Source organism: Cervus elaphus, chromosome X (genome assembly GCF_910594005.1).
Source record: "Cervus elaphus chromosome X, mCerEla1.1, whole genome shotgun sequence".
NCBI lineage: Eukaryota > Metazoa > Chordata > Mammalia > Artiodactyla > Cervidae > Cervus > Cervus elaphus.
The window spans coordinates 121,759,812-121,778,974 of record NC_057848.1 but is presented as its reverse complement, the minus strand read 5'-3'; the positions used below and the strand labels follow the sequence as shown (position 1 = coordinate 121,778,974).

At 51.8% G+C, this 19,163-nt stretch overlaps 1 protein-coding gene across 1 annotated transcript in view; it reads left to right on the top strand.

Moving 5' to 3' along the window:
• The window catches only part of LOC122690678 (oxysterol-binding protein-related protein 10-like), an 80,483-nt gene that overhangs the window by 40,257 nt on the left and 21,063 nt on the right, over positions 1 to 19,163 (top strand). The window contains exons 3-4 of the mRNA XM_043897576.1: positions 7,617 to 7,766; positions 16,913 to 17,390. Coding sequence (XP_043753511.1) covers positions 7,617 to 7,766; positions 16,913 to 17,390 — 628 coding nt within the window. The remainder of the gene's footprint in view (positions 1 to 7,616; positions 7,767 to 16,912; positions 17,391 to 19,163) is intronic.

The window sequence follows — 19,163 nt, the reverse complement described above, 5'->3', positions numbered from 1 at the left end:
ATGTACAATTAACCTTTCTGCAGGTCGGCCCCTTTGCTCAGGACGAGCATCTGTCCTTCCAGTCTATGAGAGCCAAGTGTGGGAAGTGTGTGTGTATGTGTGGGTAGCGCCAGAGAGCCAGCCATCGCGGCCGCTGGGAGGCAGCAGAGAAGGATTGTGACATCAGCGGCAGCCAGTCAGCCTCCCCGGGGTGTGGACAGGCTTGGACTTGCACCTGTCTGAGCTAGGAGCCGACTCCTTCATCAGGTCTTCCCTGACCGTGGCCTCATCCTACTGACCTCCAAATGGCCCAATAAGGCCCCCCAACTGCGGGGCTGGCCTCCGAGGCACAGTTGGTCGCCTGAGGCCACTGCGGCTGCCAACAGAGGACGGTACGCAGGAGGAACCTCTGGCGGCCACCCTGCGTCTGGGCCGAGTGGCATCAGTCAGACCTGACACCACCTGAAGACCTGCGCCTGTCAGCAGCCCTCTGTCATGACTTCTGAGCGGAGACGAGCATCCATCCTTCAAGCGAGAACCCTCCCACGCAGCCAGGATGGCCTCCTTTTGGGGAATTAGAGACAGGCGCAAGAGAGATTCTTCTGGAGGAGAAACCCCGCGTGCGCTGAGCGTGAGGAGAACAGTAGGTCCCAGCGGTAGCCACCACGTGCTTGGAGGACAAACATCACATCCGTGTCTGTCCTCGGGGAGTAATTGTTCCAGGCGCGTGGTGGCGAGGGCCGTGCCTTCGATCGTCCTGCAGTTTGTGGGTCTCACTGGGGAATGCGAGATGTGACCAGTGGAATTCGCTGCACAGCCGGCCAGCCGCAGGGGACCCAGGCTCTGCCAGTGCTGTTGATTGGAGCCCCAAGTTGGACTGGGACTTTGGATCCCTCTGTGCCAATCCCCGTGACCTCGGGCTGTTAGATGGGGCTTCTTAGGGTTCCAGACGGCGCTGCTGTGTTGATGTGCTCTGAGGATAGAGTCGTGGTTGTGACCGCTTGGTTACATGCCCTGTAAATACCAAGATGGAGAAAAAGTGACCAGAGACTGAAGCGACGGTAACACTATTATCAGTAGAACCAAAAAACAATTGGTTTGGTGGTTGGTCCCTGGGCACTTGTACCTCTTAGACACTCAGATCCTCTTGCTCTTCTGGAATTCGCCAGGTTCCCTGTTTTGTTCTCTTAGTCTGTCTCCATTTACCCACCCTCCCAGGCTCTCTGGCCCCCCTCAGCGCTATCCATGTTTCAACTTCACGTTTCTGTTTTTTCTAAAACCTCTCATTTTGGGGAAGACCAGCTTCTCCTGACTTGTATCCCTTAGTGAACAAAAGCCGACTCACCCTGGTGGCCGTGAGTGCATGTCGTTGCATGTTCTGTGTAGCTGTGACCTCGAGAAGCACGTGGCATATGAGGCCACGTCATTTCCCAGTTACTCCTCTGCCCACTGCCATGGTCATGACATTGAGGGCATCTAAGGGTGGTGATGCTTGGGGTCTTCCCTGCCACCCACCTCTCGGTTTCCCTCAGAATACCAGACAGTGTTCTTGGCATGGCTGAGTCCCCCCTTTTCTGTAAAGACAGTATCTGGGCTACGTCCAGTTCTTGCATCCAATGCCAGGGTTTTTGGATTGACTCAGCCCACCCATACCTCCGTGCCGAGGTACCAGCAGGCAGGGAGCGATGCCAGACTTTTAAAAAACGATTGAGCTGCAGCGTGTTCACCACTGGAAGAGAAGTTGATGTTCATTCTCATGCTGGCTTTCTGTCTTGATCAGGTAGACTTTTGGGGAAAGTTGCAGCTCAGTAGAGCTCAGTGGGTTCTGTCGTTCTGTTGAAGATGTAGTCCAGTTAAAAATACCTCTTGTCAGGATGCTTGTTTTCCTGGCGAAAAGTTGGCTGCTGGCACCCATCTGATCCTTGCTGGAGGAAAGCCTGCAGACCCGCATGGCTGTATTTCGGGGCTCCATGGGGAGCCGCTCCCTGCCCAACAGTGAAATGACTTCTTGGAAGACTGGGAAAGGCACAGGCCTCTCTCTAAGGCCTTGAGGCGAAGGTTCAGCCCTTTGGTTTAAGTCACTGGGTTAAAGAGGACATTAGTAGATCCAACTGTTCATGTTGGCCCCAGGCCCCAGTCCAGACAGCAGGGGAGATCACTGTGAAGAAAGACGGACACTGTCTGAGGAAGGGAAAATAGGAAAGGCCCGGGAAGAGGGTGGGTTTGGGGAGCATGGCGTGGAGTGAGGCCTCCGATAGGGACCTGCATGGACTCTGAAGATAAAATGTCTGTTTCCTGGTTGGCTTTTCCCCTGGAACTGACTCCAACTGTAATTACATCACACGTGTGTATTGAATAAAAGAGATTGGAATTTCAGTCTTGCTTGGAATTTGCATTTGTATGAAGGAATGAGGATTTTTGTGAAAAGGATGAGACACCAGCCAAGTCCAGTGTCTCTGCGACCCCGGTGTCCTCCTTGACAGGACAGCAGGACCCACCTGGATCTAACACGAGTTGCGGTGTTGCTTCTGGCTTTGGACCCCAAAGCGGGGATGAGCTTCTCCCTCTCAGATGAGGTGTCGAGATAGGTAATGAGGCAGGGGTGCGTCTGGCGCTGGGACCTCCTCTGGTTCAGCCACTTCCCAGCCTGAGAGCCCAGCTCTCTTCCATGACCCTTCAGACCTTGAGAGGCCTGAGGTCAGTCTAGGCAGGACCTACTCTATAAAACGCCCTCCCTCCCCAATTTGAGTATGAAATGTCAAGGGTGACAGATACCACTTTTATTTTTTTTGAAGATTTTGTTGTTTTGTTTTGTATGTGGACCATTTTTAAAGTTCTTATTGAATTTGTTACGATGCTGCTTCTGTTTTATGTTTTGTTTTTTGGTTTGTTTTGTTTTTTTTTTGGCTGCAAGATCTTAGCTCCCCAACCAGGGATCGAACCCTCAGCCCCTGCATTGGAAGGGGGAGTCTAAACCGCTGGACGGCCTGGAAAGTCCCCTAGCAGTAGATATCTCACTGAGTGTCCCTGGGACCCAGGTTAGGAACCCTTGCCCTGGGGGGCCAGGTCACTGCTCAGCCGCCAGGGGGCGCCAGCTGCCTGTCGGCCTTTTCTTGGCCCTCCGCTTGCTTTTCTGCCCTCCCTTTTGCTAGCAACGCAGAAGTCACTGGCTTATTGTAGCACCCCACACTCTGCGGTGCTCATGTGGTAGAAATCCTGAGTCATAATTTTTGTTTTTACTAAAAGCTTCTTTTTTCCAAAGTCTGCTTTTCTTTACAACATATCCTAATTCCATTATATCTTCAAGTTTGCAGACCTTTTTACTGCCCAGCTGGCTCATTTGCAGAGCTCTCCAGGGGATGGGGGAGGGGGATCTGAAGATGCTTCTTGATTAGGTCTTAGGAATTTTCTCAGTGTTATAAAGCCGTTTTTTTCTTTTCAGTTTTCTTCTGAGGCAGAGAAACACTGTTCAGCCACCTCTGGTCCCCTGGGGAGAGGAGCAGACCTCGATGAGCGGGAGGGGGAGGATGCCACCAGCACGTCGGCCTGACGGTGGAAAAGAGATTGGATCCACTGACCGTTACCGCTGTTGTGGATTTCATGTCAGAGCAGCAGAATCTGCAAGCCCTTGACCTTGAAAGGGGAGGTTTTCTGCCTTTAAAACTCCATCAAAGCTGGTTCTTTGAATTCTCCGTTTTTCAGAGACCCTGCTAACTGTGGGTGCTTTGCAGATGCCCACAAATTGGTGTTCACACGGCCAGTTGACCTTCAGCCTGATGTGCCCTGTTGGAGACGTCTACCCTCCATCCATGCATGCTTGTATTGTTTTATTTTTTTTTAATAATTACTACTTTTTTATTCACTTTTATTTACTTTTGGCTGTTCTGGGTCTTTGTGGCTGTGAGTGGGCTTTCTCTAGTTGCAGCAAACCTGTGCGGTGCATAGGCCTCTCATTGCTGTGGCTTCCCTTGTGGTGGACGCAGGCTCTAGGCATGCAGGCTTCAGTAGTTGTGGCACATGGGTTTCACTGACTTGATGCATGTGGGATCTTCCTGGACCAGGGATTGAACCCATGTCCCCTGTATTGGCAGGCAGATTCTTATCCACTGGACCACCAGGGAATCCCACACCTCCCCATTTTTAGACCCACACAAAAAGGTGGGCTCACCTACATATGAATTGAGTTCCAGTTTGGATGGAATTGGAGGAGGGGTGGTTCTCTAATATGTTCACTGACAAAGTGATGAATGAAACCAGCTTTTTTTTTAGAAAAAAAAAGCTTGATTATTTATTCGAGGTTTTGTAGGAGAATTTTTGCAGGTTCTCAGAAGCTGGGAGAGACAGGAATATTACTGGATCCCTGTTTAAGCTCAGGGCACAGTTTGCTAAGGATCTGCGCCAGTAAGGGGATGTGTATCAGACTCCCCGTGGCCTTTCTTCCCTTGACGGGACTTCAGGGCTCCTGGAGTTCTGGTCGCCAGTCACCCTGGAGTGAGTCAGCTTCTGGGGCCTGTGCGCCGGCCTGCTTTCTCTTTGCTGAAGCCAGTGTGCCTGGTGGTATCATGAGACACAGGAAATGTGACGCTGATTGGAGTGGGACGAGCTGGAGAGGCTTGTGTGCACAGTAATGTTTGTTTGCTGTGGCAGGATCTCGCGGAAGGCTTCTTGGCTCCTGGAAATCAGGGACCAGCTGGGTTTAGTTTTCAAGGAAGGCAGACAGCAGGAGGCGTGTGGTCTGGGTGGTCTGTAAGCATCTCCCTGAGAGTAGCTATGGATGGGAGGGGTGGAGAGTTCCCCACTCACTGGCCTACAGGCAGATGGAAAAATCACAGTTTCGGGAAAAAGAAGCCTTCTTCACTTCGCGAAGCTGACTTGAACTATTGATTTGTTTACCTCACACTCAGTACTTTGTGAGAGCAACTCATTTCAGGCAGGAACAATTGCACTCCAAATGGAGCTCCCTTTCTTTCTGAATTTCTGTTTTGGAGAACAGTTGATGAGCAATGTTGTGTTCCTTTCTGGAGTCCAGCAGCGATGCGGTTGTACACTTACAGGTATCTGTTCTTCAGGGTCTTTTCCCATGGCGCTCCCTTTCTTGTTGAGATGTGCAGGGACCTTGAAAGCCATGCCTGCCTTCTCCAGCGCAGGCTGGTAACCTGATTTGCTTTCTTCTTTAAAACGTTATTTAAATGTATTTGGTTGTGCCGGGTCTTAGTTGTGTGAGGTCTTGACTTGCGGTGTGTGGGCTCTCAGCTTCAGGGTGTGGGTCTGGTTCCTTGACCAGGGGCCAAACCTGGGCCCCTGCATGGGGATTGCAGAAAATAGCCACTGGACCACCAGGGAAGGCCCATGATTGCTTCCGATTGTGCTTTCACTTCCTGACACAAGATGCCCAGGTGTTGCCTTCTCCTGCCCCATCGCCCCAGGTGGAGGGAGGCCTGCTGATACTTCCTGCCTGTCAGATCGCTGCAGCGGAGGTAGCAGCTGCATCACCTAGGCATGGGCTTTGCTGGTGGCTCAGTGATAAAAGAATCTGCCTGCAATGCAGGAGATGCGGATTCAGTCCCTGGATCGGGAAGATCCCCTGGAGAAGGGAATGGCTACCGACTCCAGTATTCTTGCCCGGAGAATCCTGTGGACAGAGGAGGCTGGCAGGCTATACAGCCTGTGGGGTCGAAACCAGTCAGACAGAACTGAGAGACTAACACGTTTCACCTTCGCATTGAAGGGTGGGTGTCTGAGCTTTCTGGCTTCAGTGGCACCTGACTTGAGATGCAAACTCACAGAGCACAGAGGCAGCCACCTTTAAAATTCCCCTAAAAGGCAGAGGAGAGGAGTGGGGAGAGTGAGGAGGACAGGTGTGTGGGAGGGTGGCCCTGCCTCAGCCCGTCGGGCTCATAACTGCAGCGGCCTTGATCGCCACGGGCGCTGAAGCTGGAGAGACAGGGCCTCCGGGCACTGACAGAAAGGTCTGGGTTCCTGTCCCCCTGTCCCAGATTTCCCAGCATGGCCCCAGACATCCCTCAGGTCCGTCCTCTGGATCACGATGAGGGGGACAGAGGTCCTCAGTTATTTCAGTATATCCGGCAAGCACCTTTCCAGTGCTGTCACATAAGACACGTGGCGTGAGTCTGGGGAACCAGGCAGATGATGGAAGCTCGACTCTTGGCTGGAGGACAGCCCCATGGACTTGGGAGTAATTTGAGAAATGTGTCTAAAGAAAATGTCTATTTCAGTTGAAGTCTTACGATCACTTTTCAATGGCATATTCATGTGTGTATTTGGCAGCATCATTGAGATCTTTGCGGCACACGCCCTTTCCACTTGTGGCCTGGGCTTCAGCAGTTGTGGCCCACGGGCTTAGTTGCTCCACAACATGTGGGGTCTTAGTTCCCCCACCAGGCATCGAACCCATTACTCTTGTGTTATGGGTTCATAACCAGTGGACCATCAGGAAAGTCCCTCAATTGAAATTTTTAAAACTTCTACCCTGGTGGGAAAAATACCTTATTTCCTCTGGAGTGTTGAGGAGGGACAGCCAGCATGTGTGTGTGAAGCTGGACGATTATCAACAGCGTAATAGCTAAGTGACTTTTGTGTATCGGAAATAGATGTGATGGTTCTGTCTCCTGAGATTGAAAATCATTAGTTTCTGTGTGGATATTTGGACAAGTCTGTATCCTTTTACATGGACATGTTCAAGCTTCTGTGTTTCTGTATTTTAAGTTCACTGTGTCTGACCTGTCAACAGTAATTAGGAACAATTATGGCATGTTTTGTGTGGAATGCTTTTGCTGACAGAGAAACAAGTACTATGAGAACATAAATGAGGAATGGTGAATAAAATGGTGATTTCTGTCAAGAGAAGAGTTCTTTGGTACTTAGGTATCAGAAAATTTTGCTCTCAGCAACTCCCCTGGCACATTTTATTAACTTGCCTGCTTTCTGTGTAATTTGGAAAATGGGAATCAAGCAACTGAATGAATAAAACTTGCATCAGGGAAAGCACAGGGTCTGTTGGTGGATTGAAGTTTAGCATTGTTGTACCATTTCAGACCTTTTCTTTCCATTTTCATTTTTGTTTCCCTGCCTAAATGAATGCCAGCACTGAGCCTTTTTGGGTCACACTTGCCATCTTGATGTTAACTAATGGGAGTAGAAATAATTTCAGAGTTAATTTTCACATAAATAAGGTAATGTCAGTTTCAGAGGTGTCTGATCTTTGCTTATAAACAGAAATTTGCATTACTTATGGTGTAAATTTACATTAGCTGTAGTGGGTTGTACAACAGGAGGACATCATTTGGGAATAGTGCAGATGAAGGGATTCGTGCCTGTATATTACAGTTATTCATAGTTTCTTGGAGGGCAGGAAGCTTTTTGTCAGGGGAGGTGCTTAGATCAGAATGTTCACTCACTGATGAGGGGGGATGATGAGTGAGTTCCTGCAGTGCTTGCAGGCAGGGCCTGCACCCCAAAGCTCGTCTTCGCCCCACGGCCGGGAGCACCAGCTGGTGGAGAAGTTCTTTCTGAGCGAGCCTGGGCTCTCTGCCCTTTTGCCAAAGAACATGGGTGTGGTGCTGAGCCTCTCCCTTCTCGGGACCAGCTGGTGAGTTTTATTGATGATCTTGTTTTAGCCAAATTCAGGCCCTGAATTGGTTTTGTCCGAAGATGAGAAAAGCGACACTGAAGATCAGGAAGAGACAGAGCTGGGCGTCATGGAGGACCAGCGCAGTGTGATCCTTCACCTCATTTCTCAGCTCAAACTTGGGATGGATCTGACCAAGGTAGGAGTGCGTATCCCCGGGGCCTCATGGCCGGCTGTCTGGGTGCTGTGTTTCCCTCCCAGGCTTCCCTGTCAAGCATGCATGCCCCAGGGGTGATTGGAAAGGCTTTTTTTTTTTTTTCTTTTCTGACTGTGTTACACAACTTGTGGGATCTTAGTTCCCTGACTAGGGATTGAAGCTGAGCACCTGCAGTGGAAGCATGGAGCTTAACCACTGGATCCACCTGGAAAGTCCCTGGAAAGGATATTTCATGTGGACACCCATCCCAAGAGTGAGAGCCTGGCATTTGCGTCTCTGGAGGACTTGAAATGCTCCAAGGGCGGGGAGAACACACGAGATGATGAGGACAATTCCAGATGGGATTTGTCTCCCACTGTGTCCTCGAGAGGATGAAAGGTGACCTAGAGAGACGCATGTGGCACGTTAACCACAGAAAACAGGAGGAAGGAGATGGTGGGGGTGGGAGTGAGCCTGCCTCCTGGCAACTCCTCCTGGGCACCTGGCCACCTGCTGCTGCCGCCTGTCGCTGGCCTTCACCCTGCTGGTGACCAGACCTCAGTGCCCACGTGGGGAGCTGTGTGCCTGCTGATTGGTGGACATCAGTAATTCCTGCTGCTGTGTGCTCATCCTGGGAAACTGTGTAAGAGGACTCAGCATCCTCACAGTGATGTCCAGGACATGGCCCTCATGGCGCCTCGCCCCACTCTGGGCAGTGTGTTTGTCCTGGAGGCGAGAGGAAAGGCCCCTGTACTTGCAGCTGAGAGTTGAGGGTAGGCATCAGTGGCCTTGTGGGTTGTGGGAGGTGCCTGGACTTGACTGTCTAACCTACCTTGGGTTCCCTTGCCTTGTCCTGATTCTGAGGCTGGAAATTCAGCCTCTGTGCACCAGTGCCAAAAGGAATCTCAGAGTTTTGGGTGATGCAGAGAAGAATAGCTTTATTGCTTTGTCAGGCAAAGGGGGACCCAGCGGCCTAATGTCCTCAAGTGTGTGTGTCCCGACCCAGGAGGGTTTGGTGAGGAGTTGTAGAGCAGTGGTTCAAGGGCGGAGCTGCTGATGAGGCTCGGGGTGTGTGCAGGGCCTGTACTCCTTTAGTCTGGCCCAGGTGATCTCCTCTAGAACGGGGGTTGATCCATCTTATATTTGTTTATCCATCTTGTATATAATGTTGTTTATCTATCTTCTATATAATAATTTGCATCTGCTAATCCCAAACTGAAACGACAACCCAGATTAGGACTTGAACCCAAGGTCTTTTCATTGAGCTCGCACACCTGGTGTCAGGATTTAATGAAACTCAAGTTCTTGATGTCTTATCACAGAAAGAATTTAGTGAGAGACAAAGTAATAGGTAAGAAGTGGATTAGTTTAGAGAGAAGTACAGTCTACTGACAGAGTGTGGGCCCTCTCAGAAGGCGAGAGAGGCCCCCAAATATGGCATCTTCAGTTTTTATAGGCGAGGTAATTTTATAGGCTAATGAGCAGGAGAATTGCTACCACTATGTTGAGGAAGGGGCGGGAATTCCCAGGGCTCGGGCTACTACCCGCTTCTTGATGTTTGTCGGCAGCCTCAGAACTCTCCTGGCACTGGTGGGTGTGCTGTTTCATTGGCTGTGTTACGCCGAGCATATCCTGAGCCTCGAGGTCTGGCGGAAGTCGATTCACCCACCACCTTGAACTAGCTTGTTCTAACCAGTTGTCGTCATGTCCTGTGGCTGTCTCATTCTTTGAAAGGTTGTGCCCTCCCCCTTCCCTTTTGTTTCAGAACTCACCCTCTATCCCTTCCCCAGTCTCCCTCTCCCTTGGCAACCACACTTCTGTTCTCCGTGTCTCAGATTCTGTTCTGGTTTTGTAGATGTGCTCATTTGTGTCGTAATGAAGATTCTGCCTGTATGTGATGTCACGTGGTGTTTGTCCATCTCTGTCTGAGCTGCTTCACTAAGTGTGATCATCTCTGTGTCCACCCATGTTCCTGCAAATGGCGTTAGTTCTTCCTTTGTTAATGGCTGCATAATATTCCGTTTTACATATGCCCCTCATTTTCTTTATCCATTCATCTGCTGATGGACGTTTAGGTTGTTTGCATGTCTTGGCTGTCGTCAATAGTGCTGCTGTGAACACTGGGGCGTGTGTATCTTTTCACATTGTAGTTTTGTCTGGGTATATGCGCAGTACTGGGGTTCCTGGATCATGTGGTAGTTCTATTTTTAGTTGTTGTTTTTTTTGAGGAATTTCCAGTTTGTCTTTCACAGTGGCTACATCAAATTGCATTCCCACCAGCAGTGTATGAGGGTTCCCTTTTCTCCACACCCTCTCCAGCATTTCTTGTTTGTAGGTCATCTCTTTCCTATTGTCTCCTCTCCTCTTCTCGGCTCTTGACTGTGTCATTCAGCAAAGCTTGTGCTAAACTGTCAGTGGATGAACTTGGCTGGAATGGCACTTGGTCCAGGGAGCAGGCACCCTGGAGAGGGAAGATGCCTCCACTCAGGAATGAAGCTCTGGTCTCTCCATGAAATAAGTGCATGGCTCTGTCTTTGCAGAGATGGCCAGTGCTGACACACTCAGGTCAGTGGCCTCACCAGGCCTTTAGGGCTGCATTTTGCAGTTTCCTGGACATGTGACTGGTGGGGTTGTATAGCACCCCATGCTCAGAAGCATCCCAGGCTGGGTTACCGCTCTGCTGTTGCTGACTTGAAATTCATTTTGAACAGGAGGACTTGCATTTTCATTTTTCACTAGGCTCCTCAACACAGGTCTTGGTCCTGCTTCGAAAAGCACCCTTGTCTGCCCCCCTTCCTCGGTTGTGGTTGCAGAAGCCTAAGTTGCTGGTAAATTGCTCCACTGGGTAATCTGCTGCCCTTCCACAAACTGTGGGTAGCCCAGAAGGAAAATACAGGAAAAGGAAGAGCCAGAGAAGGTGGAGGTCACAGAAGGGCACTTTGACAAAGGGACATGTTGGTGGAGCCTGAAGAACAAGTGGACAGGAGTGGGAGGAACGAGAGAAAGGGTGTTCCCGGTGGAGGGAACAGCATGGGCAAAGCCAGAGAGCATACAGTGGTGGGGTGTGCAAGGAGTGTGTACTAGAGGGCCCGGAGGAGCCTCAAGTCCAGAGGGGTCAGATCTGCAGAGCCTTGTGGGCTGTTGAAGGAGAGTGGACTTGATCCTGGGGGCGATGGGGAACCTCTGGAGGGCTTGGAGCAACTGGGAAACGTGTTCAGAGCCACTGCCCTGCCAAATCATGGGCTCCAGGGAGGCGGGCCCCAGGGTGCAAGGTTGAGCTTGGAGGTTTATGATGATTTTCCCCTTGTTTCCAGGGCTATGAAAGGCAGCTTTTACTAACGCGTGTGCTCTCTCATCGAGTATGTGTATATTGGGCTCCACACTGTCACATGCTGTTCTACACGCTGGGAGTCTCCCAGCAGTGAACCCAACATTCAGAATCCACGCCCTCATGGAGCCTGTGTGATAGTGGAAGGAGACAGACAGGAAACAAGAGGGCAAAAAGGATGTAGGGGTAGAAATGCAATGTAGACAGAGAGCATGGCGGGCCAGGGTTAAAGGTGACGGGGGCAGGGCGGGACTCCTAGATCAACTGCTCAGAGCAGGATTCCCCAGGTGTCACTGGAGTGCAGACCCCAGATGAAGATGCAGGAGTCAGGCAGGTGACCTCGTAGTGGAAGGGCATTCAGGCCAGAGGGGACGGTGAGTGGGCAAGGCCCAGGGTGGATCTTGCTTGGCCAGGATGAGAGTGACTTGTGTGGGTTGGCAGGAAATTAAGTCGGCAGGATGGCAGGGGCTGAATCAGAGAACCTAGTCGGACGGTGTGAGGACTTGGGTATCATTCTGGGTGGTGTGGGTACCGCTGGGGAGTGTCGAGCGGAGGGATGCAGGGCCTTCCTTGTATGCCTTTTACGTTTATTTTTGTGTCTGTCTGTCTGGGGTCTTAGTGGCGGCACACAGGGTCTTCGTTGCGCCTTGTGGGACCTCCGGTCACAGTGCATGGACTCTGGTTGAGGCACGCAGGCTCCAGAGTGCACAGGCTTCAGTAGCTTCAATACCCGGCTCAGCTTGCTCTGTGACATGTGGGATCTTAGTTCCCCCACCGGGGATCAACCCACATCCCTTGCGTTGCAAGGCGGATTCTTAAGCCCTGGACCACCAGGGAAATTCCCTTCCTTATATTTTTAAAGGTTTATTTTGACTCTTGTGTGGAAAGTAGACTGAGACGAGGCGAGTGGGGTTCAGGCAGCAAGGTCATGGTGGAAACGGTGGCGGTGACAGTCAGTGGGAAGGGTGGTGGCAGATCCTAGGTGTGCCTAGAAGGTGTGCCAGTGGGCTGTGACTGTCCTGTTTGCATGTAGATCGGATGTAGGATATGAGCTAAAGAGGAATAAAGAATGGCTCTGACCCAAGCCACTGGGATAATAAAAATTAGAACTGTTGTTTGTTTCAAAGATCTCTTACTGGAGGAATTGACCACCCTAAACCAAATGACCTAAAATGACCATTTCACTTGTTCACGGTTATGCCGTCTAGGCTGGGCTCAGCTGAGCACTTCTCCTGCTGGCCTTGCCTGTGGTCACTGCCTGTGTGCCTGTCTTCAGCTGTTGGGCTGACTGTGGGCTGGACTCGGTTGGAGCAGCTGGGCCTTCCTCTCACCATGAAGTTCTAGGACCTTCTCTCTCCATGAATCCTTCCCTCATGGTCTGTCCAGCTGGGTAGCCAGCTCAAAGCTCCCAAGAGGGCAAAAGTGGACACTGATAAACCTTAGGCCCCAAACTGACACCATGTCAGTTCTACTCTATTGATTAATGTATTACAGGGGGGCTGTGCAGGCACGTGATCTCCAGGGGCTCAGGTTCACTGGGAGCCACAGTGGGGCTGACCACCACCCCCGCTTAGCAAGGGAAAGAAGGTATAGAATGGGGACGTCAGGGGGATACCTTGGGGATACCCCAAGTTCAACCTTGAGTCTCTTGGGTCTGAGAGATTCATTGACTCCTGAAAGGGAGTGAATAGAGGCAATAGGAGGAAATTCCAGAGAATCTCCAGTATGTAGAGTCTAGAGAGATGGAGAGGGTCCAAAAAGGAGACTGAGGGGTCAGTGGAGGGAGAGGACGGGAAGCAGAGGAGCATGAGAGCATGAGGTCACACAGTGTTTCAGAGAGAAGGGAGTCTCCACTGCATGGCATTCCTGCTGAGGGTAAGGAAAAAGCATGCTTGCAGAGGGACCATTACCTTTCTTTTGGTCAAGGTATGATTGGGTGGCTTCAAGGGAGGATGGGGAGAAAAAGTGCAGACAGGCAGGAAAGTTTCAAGGAGTTTTGATGCCAGGGGGAGCAGAAAATTGGAAGGAAGTTCTGCAATTGACAAGTGTGGTTTCTGGAGATGTTTGAATGCTGATGGGAGCCGTCGGGAGAGAGGGTGGAGATGCCTGTGGGAACTTGAAAGGGGAGGGGGCTGGGATCCTCTGAAGGGGCAGAGGGCTTGCCCATAGCTAGTACCATTCATCGTTGGAGCAGGAGGCAGGCAGTGGAGTAAGAAGTGTGCAGACCCCAGGGACTCACAGGAGAGCCCTGTGTTCGTGTCCATGGCTCTGAGCCTGGATGCATCCCAACTGAGTCACCTTGCCTCCAAGTGTCTCCGTTTTCTTCTCTGTAAATTCCGGATAACTGTGGTCAGAACTAGTGCAAGGCAAAAAGTAGATTGAACTCTCCTTGAGTGCCCCATGCATATCCTGTCCATCAGGATGCTAGCCAAGATTTTGTCCGTTGAGAGAGAAACTCGCTGAGAACATTGTGAAGTTTCTCTGATTCTTTTTCTTTTTTAATTTCTTAAAAAAATTTTTTTATTCTCGTTTTTTTGTCTTAATTTTCTCTGATTCACAAAGAATTGTTTAAACTGTTCCAGTATTGCTGTTTGTAAAACCAAGAGGTGATTTAGTTTGTGGCTGTGGTTCGTGGACCCCCTGGATAGAGTCGCATTAGGACAGACACCTGCATGCCTGCACGAAAACTTTCTCATGGCCTGCATTCGTGTTCACGGATGGGTAGCCTCCCAGCAGACCGCTGTGTTGTCTTGCATGATCTCCTCAAATGGCTACTTGATATGATACCGCGGACATCCTAAACGCACGGCTTTTTCCTTTGGCCACAGTGTTTTATTAGGCCACATTTCCAGGCACAGTCCCAACATGCACAGATTAACCACACTGCTGTGCTTACGCTCCTTCTTCTCAGGGGGAAGTTTGCCCAGGTCCTCATGGCTCTCGCGGCCAAGAGGTGAACCTTGACCCAGGCTCTGACTCTCCTAGGAGCTGTGGTCTTGAGCCCTGAGGCTATGTGGAACCTGATTCCAACAAATTCCAAATCTCTATTTGTAGTAAATATCTTCTCAGAAAAAGTAAAATTTTATTTGAAACTCTTTTCATCCAACAACACTTTCTTTCCCCCCCAACAACAGTTTTAATGAATACCTTCTGTGATGTCCCAAGCACCATGCACTAGGCATGAAGGGAGTTGGCCCTTTACGGAGACTCAGGGGAGAATCCTGTTGGCTAAGTGAAGAGGCCCCTTGGCAGTGTGGATGCCCTCCTGCGTGCTTTGGAAGGCTGGGCTTTAGTGTACTTCCTCTGACTGCCTTAAAGTGTTGCATAGATCCATCTCGGGGGCTGATCTTGGTCTCCTTTCCTTGCTGTTTGCTCTGGGTGGATTTGCCAGTCTTACTGGCAGAGTATCATGTAGATGGCTCTCCCAGTTACCAAGTTAACTGATGTTTCTTTGGGGAAGTTGCTCCCGCCCAGCCCTTCCTTAGAGGAGGCCCAGGGTGCTGCCCTTTGTGGGGAAGGGGCGGGCCATCACTCTTTCTGGGGACCCTTTGACTTTCTCAGTGAGCAGTCAATTGTTTCCAGGTTCTAGGAGCCCAACCCAAAGGGTAGTTCTTTACTTCTAGACTGCTGCCACTTTAACTGTAATTAATTTTTCTCTGATTCCCAAGTGCAGATCTTTTTTCCTTTTCCCCAAAGTAGTACATGGTCTTAATTATGTTAATGACAGAAAAGGCAGCCCTGACGGATGGCTTGATAAACCTGCAGTAGTGCTTTCAGCCCTTTGGCGGCCGTCATTCTGAGCAGCTGGGCCGTCGCTCACCTCTTTGCCGGAGACAGGCAGCCCGATGAGTCCTCCCCACTTCTGGGCTCTCGTGTCTACGGCGGGGACCTCGTGTGGCTCTGTTGGGGGAGGACATGAGAGGCATAGCCGGGCCCCCACAGTGCATGGGGAGGTGGGGGCGGCTGAACTTGACCTCCTCCCACCCGGAGCCGTAGGAGGCGAGATCAGTGGGGTCTGAAGGCCCCTCTGAGCCGGGATGCGTTTTTCCTGGTCAGCTTGAGTCCTCGGGCACCGAGATGCTCAAATCTGTCAAGCCGTGGCTCAAAAGAAAATTAGAAGGTCTCCGTTAGTTTGTATGGTTGTGGTTTAGATGTTTCCTCTTGCAGTTTATTAGAAAAAGAAAGCAGAAAGATACTCATAAGAAATGTAAGGAAACTTCTGTCGCCAAGAGAGACGTGTTGAACTTGGGGTCCTTCTGCGGCCCGTGGGCTGTGTCACATGTTCATTCTATGTCTGGCTCCTTTTGACTCATCACAGCTGTGTTGTCCTCTGACATCATTTTCAGGTGACAGATAGAAAAGCCTTAAGAAGGACACCGACCTCTCCTTCCAGTGGGCTGGCCTTTCCCTAGCTTATTCTGAGGTATCGGTGCTTCGCTATCCTCGAGGCTGTCTCATATCCGTCTGTCTGTCTCACGTCCGCCTGTCTCTCTCGTGTCCGCCTATCAGGACACCTTGCTTCCACTGTGTCTCCACCTTTCGAGAGGAACGGTCCCAGCGAGGCCAAGTTGGGGACCCAGTTCCAGGGCTGTGTGTGATATTCCCGGTCGGCAATGCTTTTGAATGGACTGGGGCCATGGATGTGACAGACGGACAGACTCAGCCACATAGGGAGGAGCAGAAGCCAGCTGTGTGACCTTGGCCAACCCCTCCCCTCACCTGGGCAGTGCAAGGGTCAGGACTGGTCTTTCGGTGACCCTAGCGAGAGGAGGAGCCGAGTGAGCTGGCGTCCCAGGTCAGCACAGGCTTCTCTCGCAGCCAGGCAGGCCCACAGCCGCCTTGTAGTGAGGTCACTAGGGGCGGCAGCAGATCGGGCGTGGTGAGGGGTTACCTGTTTCCCAGAAGGTCCCTCACCTGCTTTAGGTGGCCTGATCCCTGGGTTCTGGGCGTCTGGGTTGTCTGGCACACGAGGGACCACTCAGATCCACACTGGACCAGTTAGGAATGCCATGGCCCCTGATGGACCCTCCAGGTTCCTCGCTGTCTTCCGTCATGGGGCCAGTGACACAGCGGGGGTGACCCTCTGCCAGGCAGTTTATTTACCAGAAGCGTTTGCTGTCAGCCCAGTCTTTCTTCAGAGCTCGTTTCTCCTGCCCCAGCCCATGGGCAGCCTCCACCCGTGGCCCCAGTGCGTGGGAGCCCTGCAGACACTGCCTGCTGGCTGGCCTCGCCTCCAGAGACGTGGGCCAGGCCCCTTCTCTGCTCATTTTCTGCCCTGATCCTGATAGGGTTTCTGTACTGCTCTTCCTATAGCAATTTCCAAACAGATACTCTCAGTGGGTGTTGGTCTATCTGGACCCCCTTTGACATGGCAGTCGTGAGCCCCAGGATCCAGGTTTGTGGGAATACACTGAGCATCTCCCTTGGCAGGGCCTGAGGGCAGGAAGAATACAAAAAAGCCCTTTGGAGCTGTTTTCCTCACGTCTCTAAATGCTGGAGAGCTGGCTGTTGACAGAGGGCTGCATGTTAGCAAGGCACCGGTTGTGGGGGGAGAGACAGAGGCTGTGGTTTCAGCCCGGATGAGCAGAGAGGAAGACGGCTCAGGACAGTCTCGTCCACGAAGCTGGGTGGGCATCACGGGGGCCGCCACAGCCCTTTCCAGGTCCTCGGATGTTCTGCTGTCTGATCTGTCGTGTGTGTGCACATCCGAGGAACCGGCCTTGGCGCCAGCCCTGGGGACCGTGCCTGAGAGGGGTGGCAGCCTCAGCTTTCCCCTGTAAGCGCAGGACTTGTGGTCTGACCTTGCCTCCTCCGGGCGCAGGTGGTGCTCCCCACGTTCATTCTGGAGAAGCGGTCCTTGCTGGAGATGTACGCCGACTTCCTGGCACACCCCGACCTGCTGCTGGCCGTCACCGCGGGAGCCACGCCCCAAGACCGGGTCATGGGCTTCGTGGAGTATTACCTCACCGCCTTCCACGAGGGCTGCAAGGGCGCCCTGGCCAAGAAGCCCTACAACCCCATCATTGGCGAGATGTTCCACTGCTCCTGGGAGGTTCCCAAGGACAAGGTCAAGGCCAGGAGGACTGCCCCCCCTGCCCCCATGGGCCACGAGCACCCGATGGCCGACGACTCTTCCAAGAGCTACAAGCTGCGGTTTGTGGCCGAGCAGGTGTCTCACCACCCGCCCATCTCCTGCTTCTACTGTGAGTGCAAGGAGAAGAGACTGTGTGTCAACAATCACGTGTGGACCAAAAGCAAGCTCATGGGCATGTTCGTGGGGGTCTCAATGATCGGGGAAGGTAAGCTGTGCCGAGGGGTGGAGCTGGGCTCCGATGGAGGGACATTTATGTACCCGGTGGGTGCTTGAGGGTGTGCATGCGGAGTCCTTTGTTTTCACTTCATCACAGAGCTGGGGGTAAGTGGATGGGTGGGAACTAGGCTTGGGGTTTCCTCTTTGGGGACCAGGTCCCGGCCCTTTCCCGGTTGGGCCGAGGTGATGGAGTAGGCAGGGTGCAGCTCTTTGCCTGTTAGGCTGCCCACCTGGATTCTTCAGCTGCTCTTCACGTGCGGGCCACCAAACAGATCCTTTTATTTCCAGCTCCGTGTGAATGTTAGAGTTGGCTTCAAATCTGTGAAAACACATCTTCACTCATTCTCATCGGTGTTCTGGCTCACAAACAATGTAGTTGCTCAGTCGTGTCCAACTCTTTGTGACCCCCATGGACTGTAGACCACCAGGCTCCTCTATCCGTTAAATTCTCCAGGCAAGAATACTGGAATGGGTTGCCATTCCCTTCTCCAGAGGATCTTCCCAACCCAGGGATCGAACCCGGGTCTCCTGCATGGCAGGCAGATTGTTTACCTTCTGAGTCCCCAGGGACGCCCTGAGCATCATAGAGCTGCCTATTCACTATCTGCTCATAAATGACTCCCAAGGCAAATCTCGGGATGCTGGGCTTGCAATTCTGAATCAAGAACCCAGTGTAATCAGACCATGCGTGGATCACACATTCCCCTCTTAGCAGATAGCTGTGAATGCCGTTTATTCATTGTTGGAGGAAGACTATAATCATCTTGTTAAATTCAGGTGCCTATTTAAGTGTTTCTTCAACTTCTTTCTAGTCATCAGGCCCTTTAAGATTCCGGCCACAGACTCTGAGAAAAAAGAAATCCAACACAAAATTTGGCTCTCGGCTTCAGGGTATACATGGCTCCTCAGAGGCCCTTCCAGAATTCCAGGAGATTAGAGTACCTGTCATTGACTTAGCAGGCTTTTATTGAGCACCTAATGTATGCCAGCCATTGTCTTGGGAGCCATGAATACTTGAGTGAACAAAACACACAGAAGAAAATGTTTCCTCATGAAGCTGTCTTCTGCTGGGGAAATACAATAGTGGGATGCTTTAGAAGTTGTTAAGTTCTGTAGAGAAAAATAAAGCAGGGAAGGCGGACCTGGGAATGGGGGGGACAGGGTGGTGGAGCTAGGGGATGGGCTGGAGTGGCAGCTTGATAGACCTCACTAAGAAGGAGACAACTGAGCAAAGACCTCAGGGGGTGATGAAGGACCCCAGGGGGTGATGAAGACCCCAGGGGTGATGAAGGACCTCAGGGAGTGATGAGGGACCCCAGGGGTGATGAAGGACCCCAGGGGGTGATGAAGGACCCCAGGGGTGATGAAGGACCCCAGGGGTGATGAAGGACCTCAGGGGTGATGAAGGACCCCAGGGAGTGATGAGGGACCCCAGGGGTGATGAAGGACCCCAGGGAGTGATGAAGGACCCCAGGGAGTGATGAAGGACCTCAGGGGTGATGAAGGACCCCAGGGGGTGATGAAGGACCCCAGGGAGTGATGAAGGACCCCAGGGAGTGATGAAGGACCTCAGGGGTGATGAAGGACCCCAGGGGTGATGAAGGACCTCAGGGAGTGATGAAGAACAGGCATTGTCAATGACCTGCTAAGTGTGTCTGGCAAAGAGAAATACGTCCTGGGGACCAGGGGCAGGTGGGCCCCTGCATGCTGGACTGAGGCAGGAAGTCGTGTGGCTGGAGAAGGGAGGTAGAGCGGGGGAGAA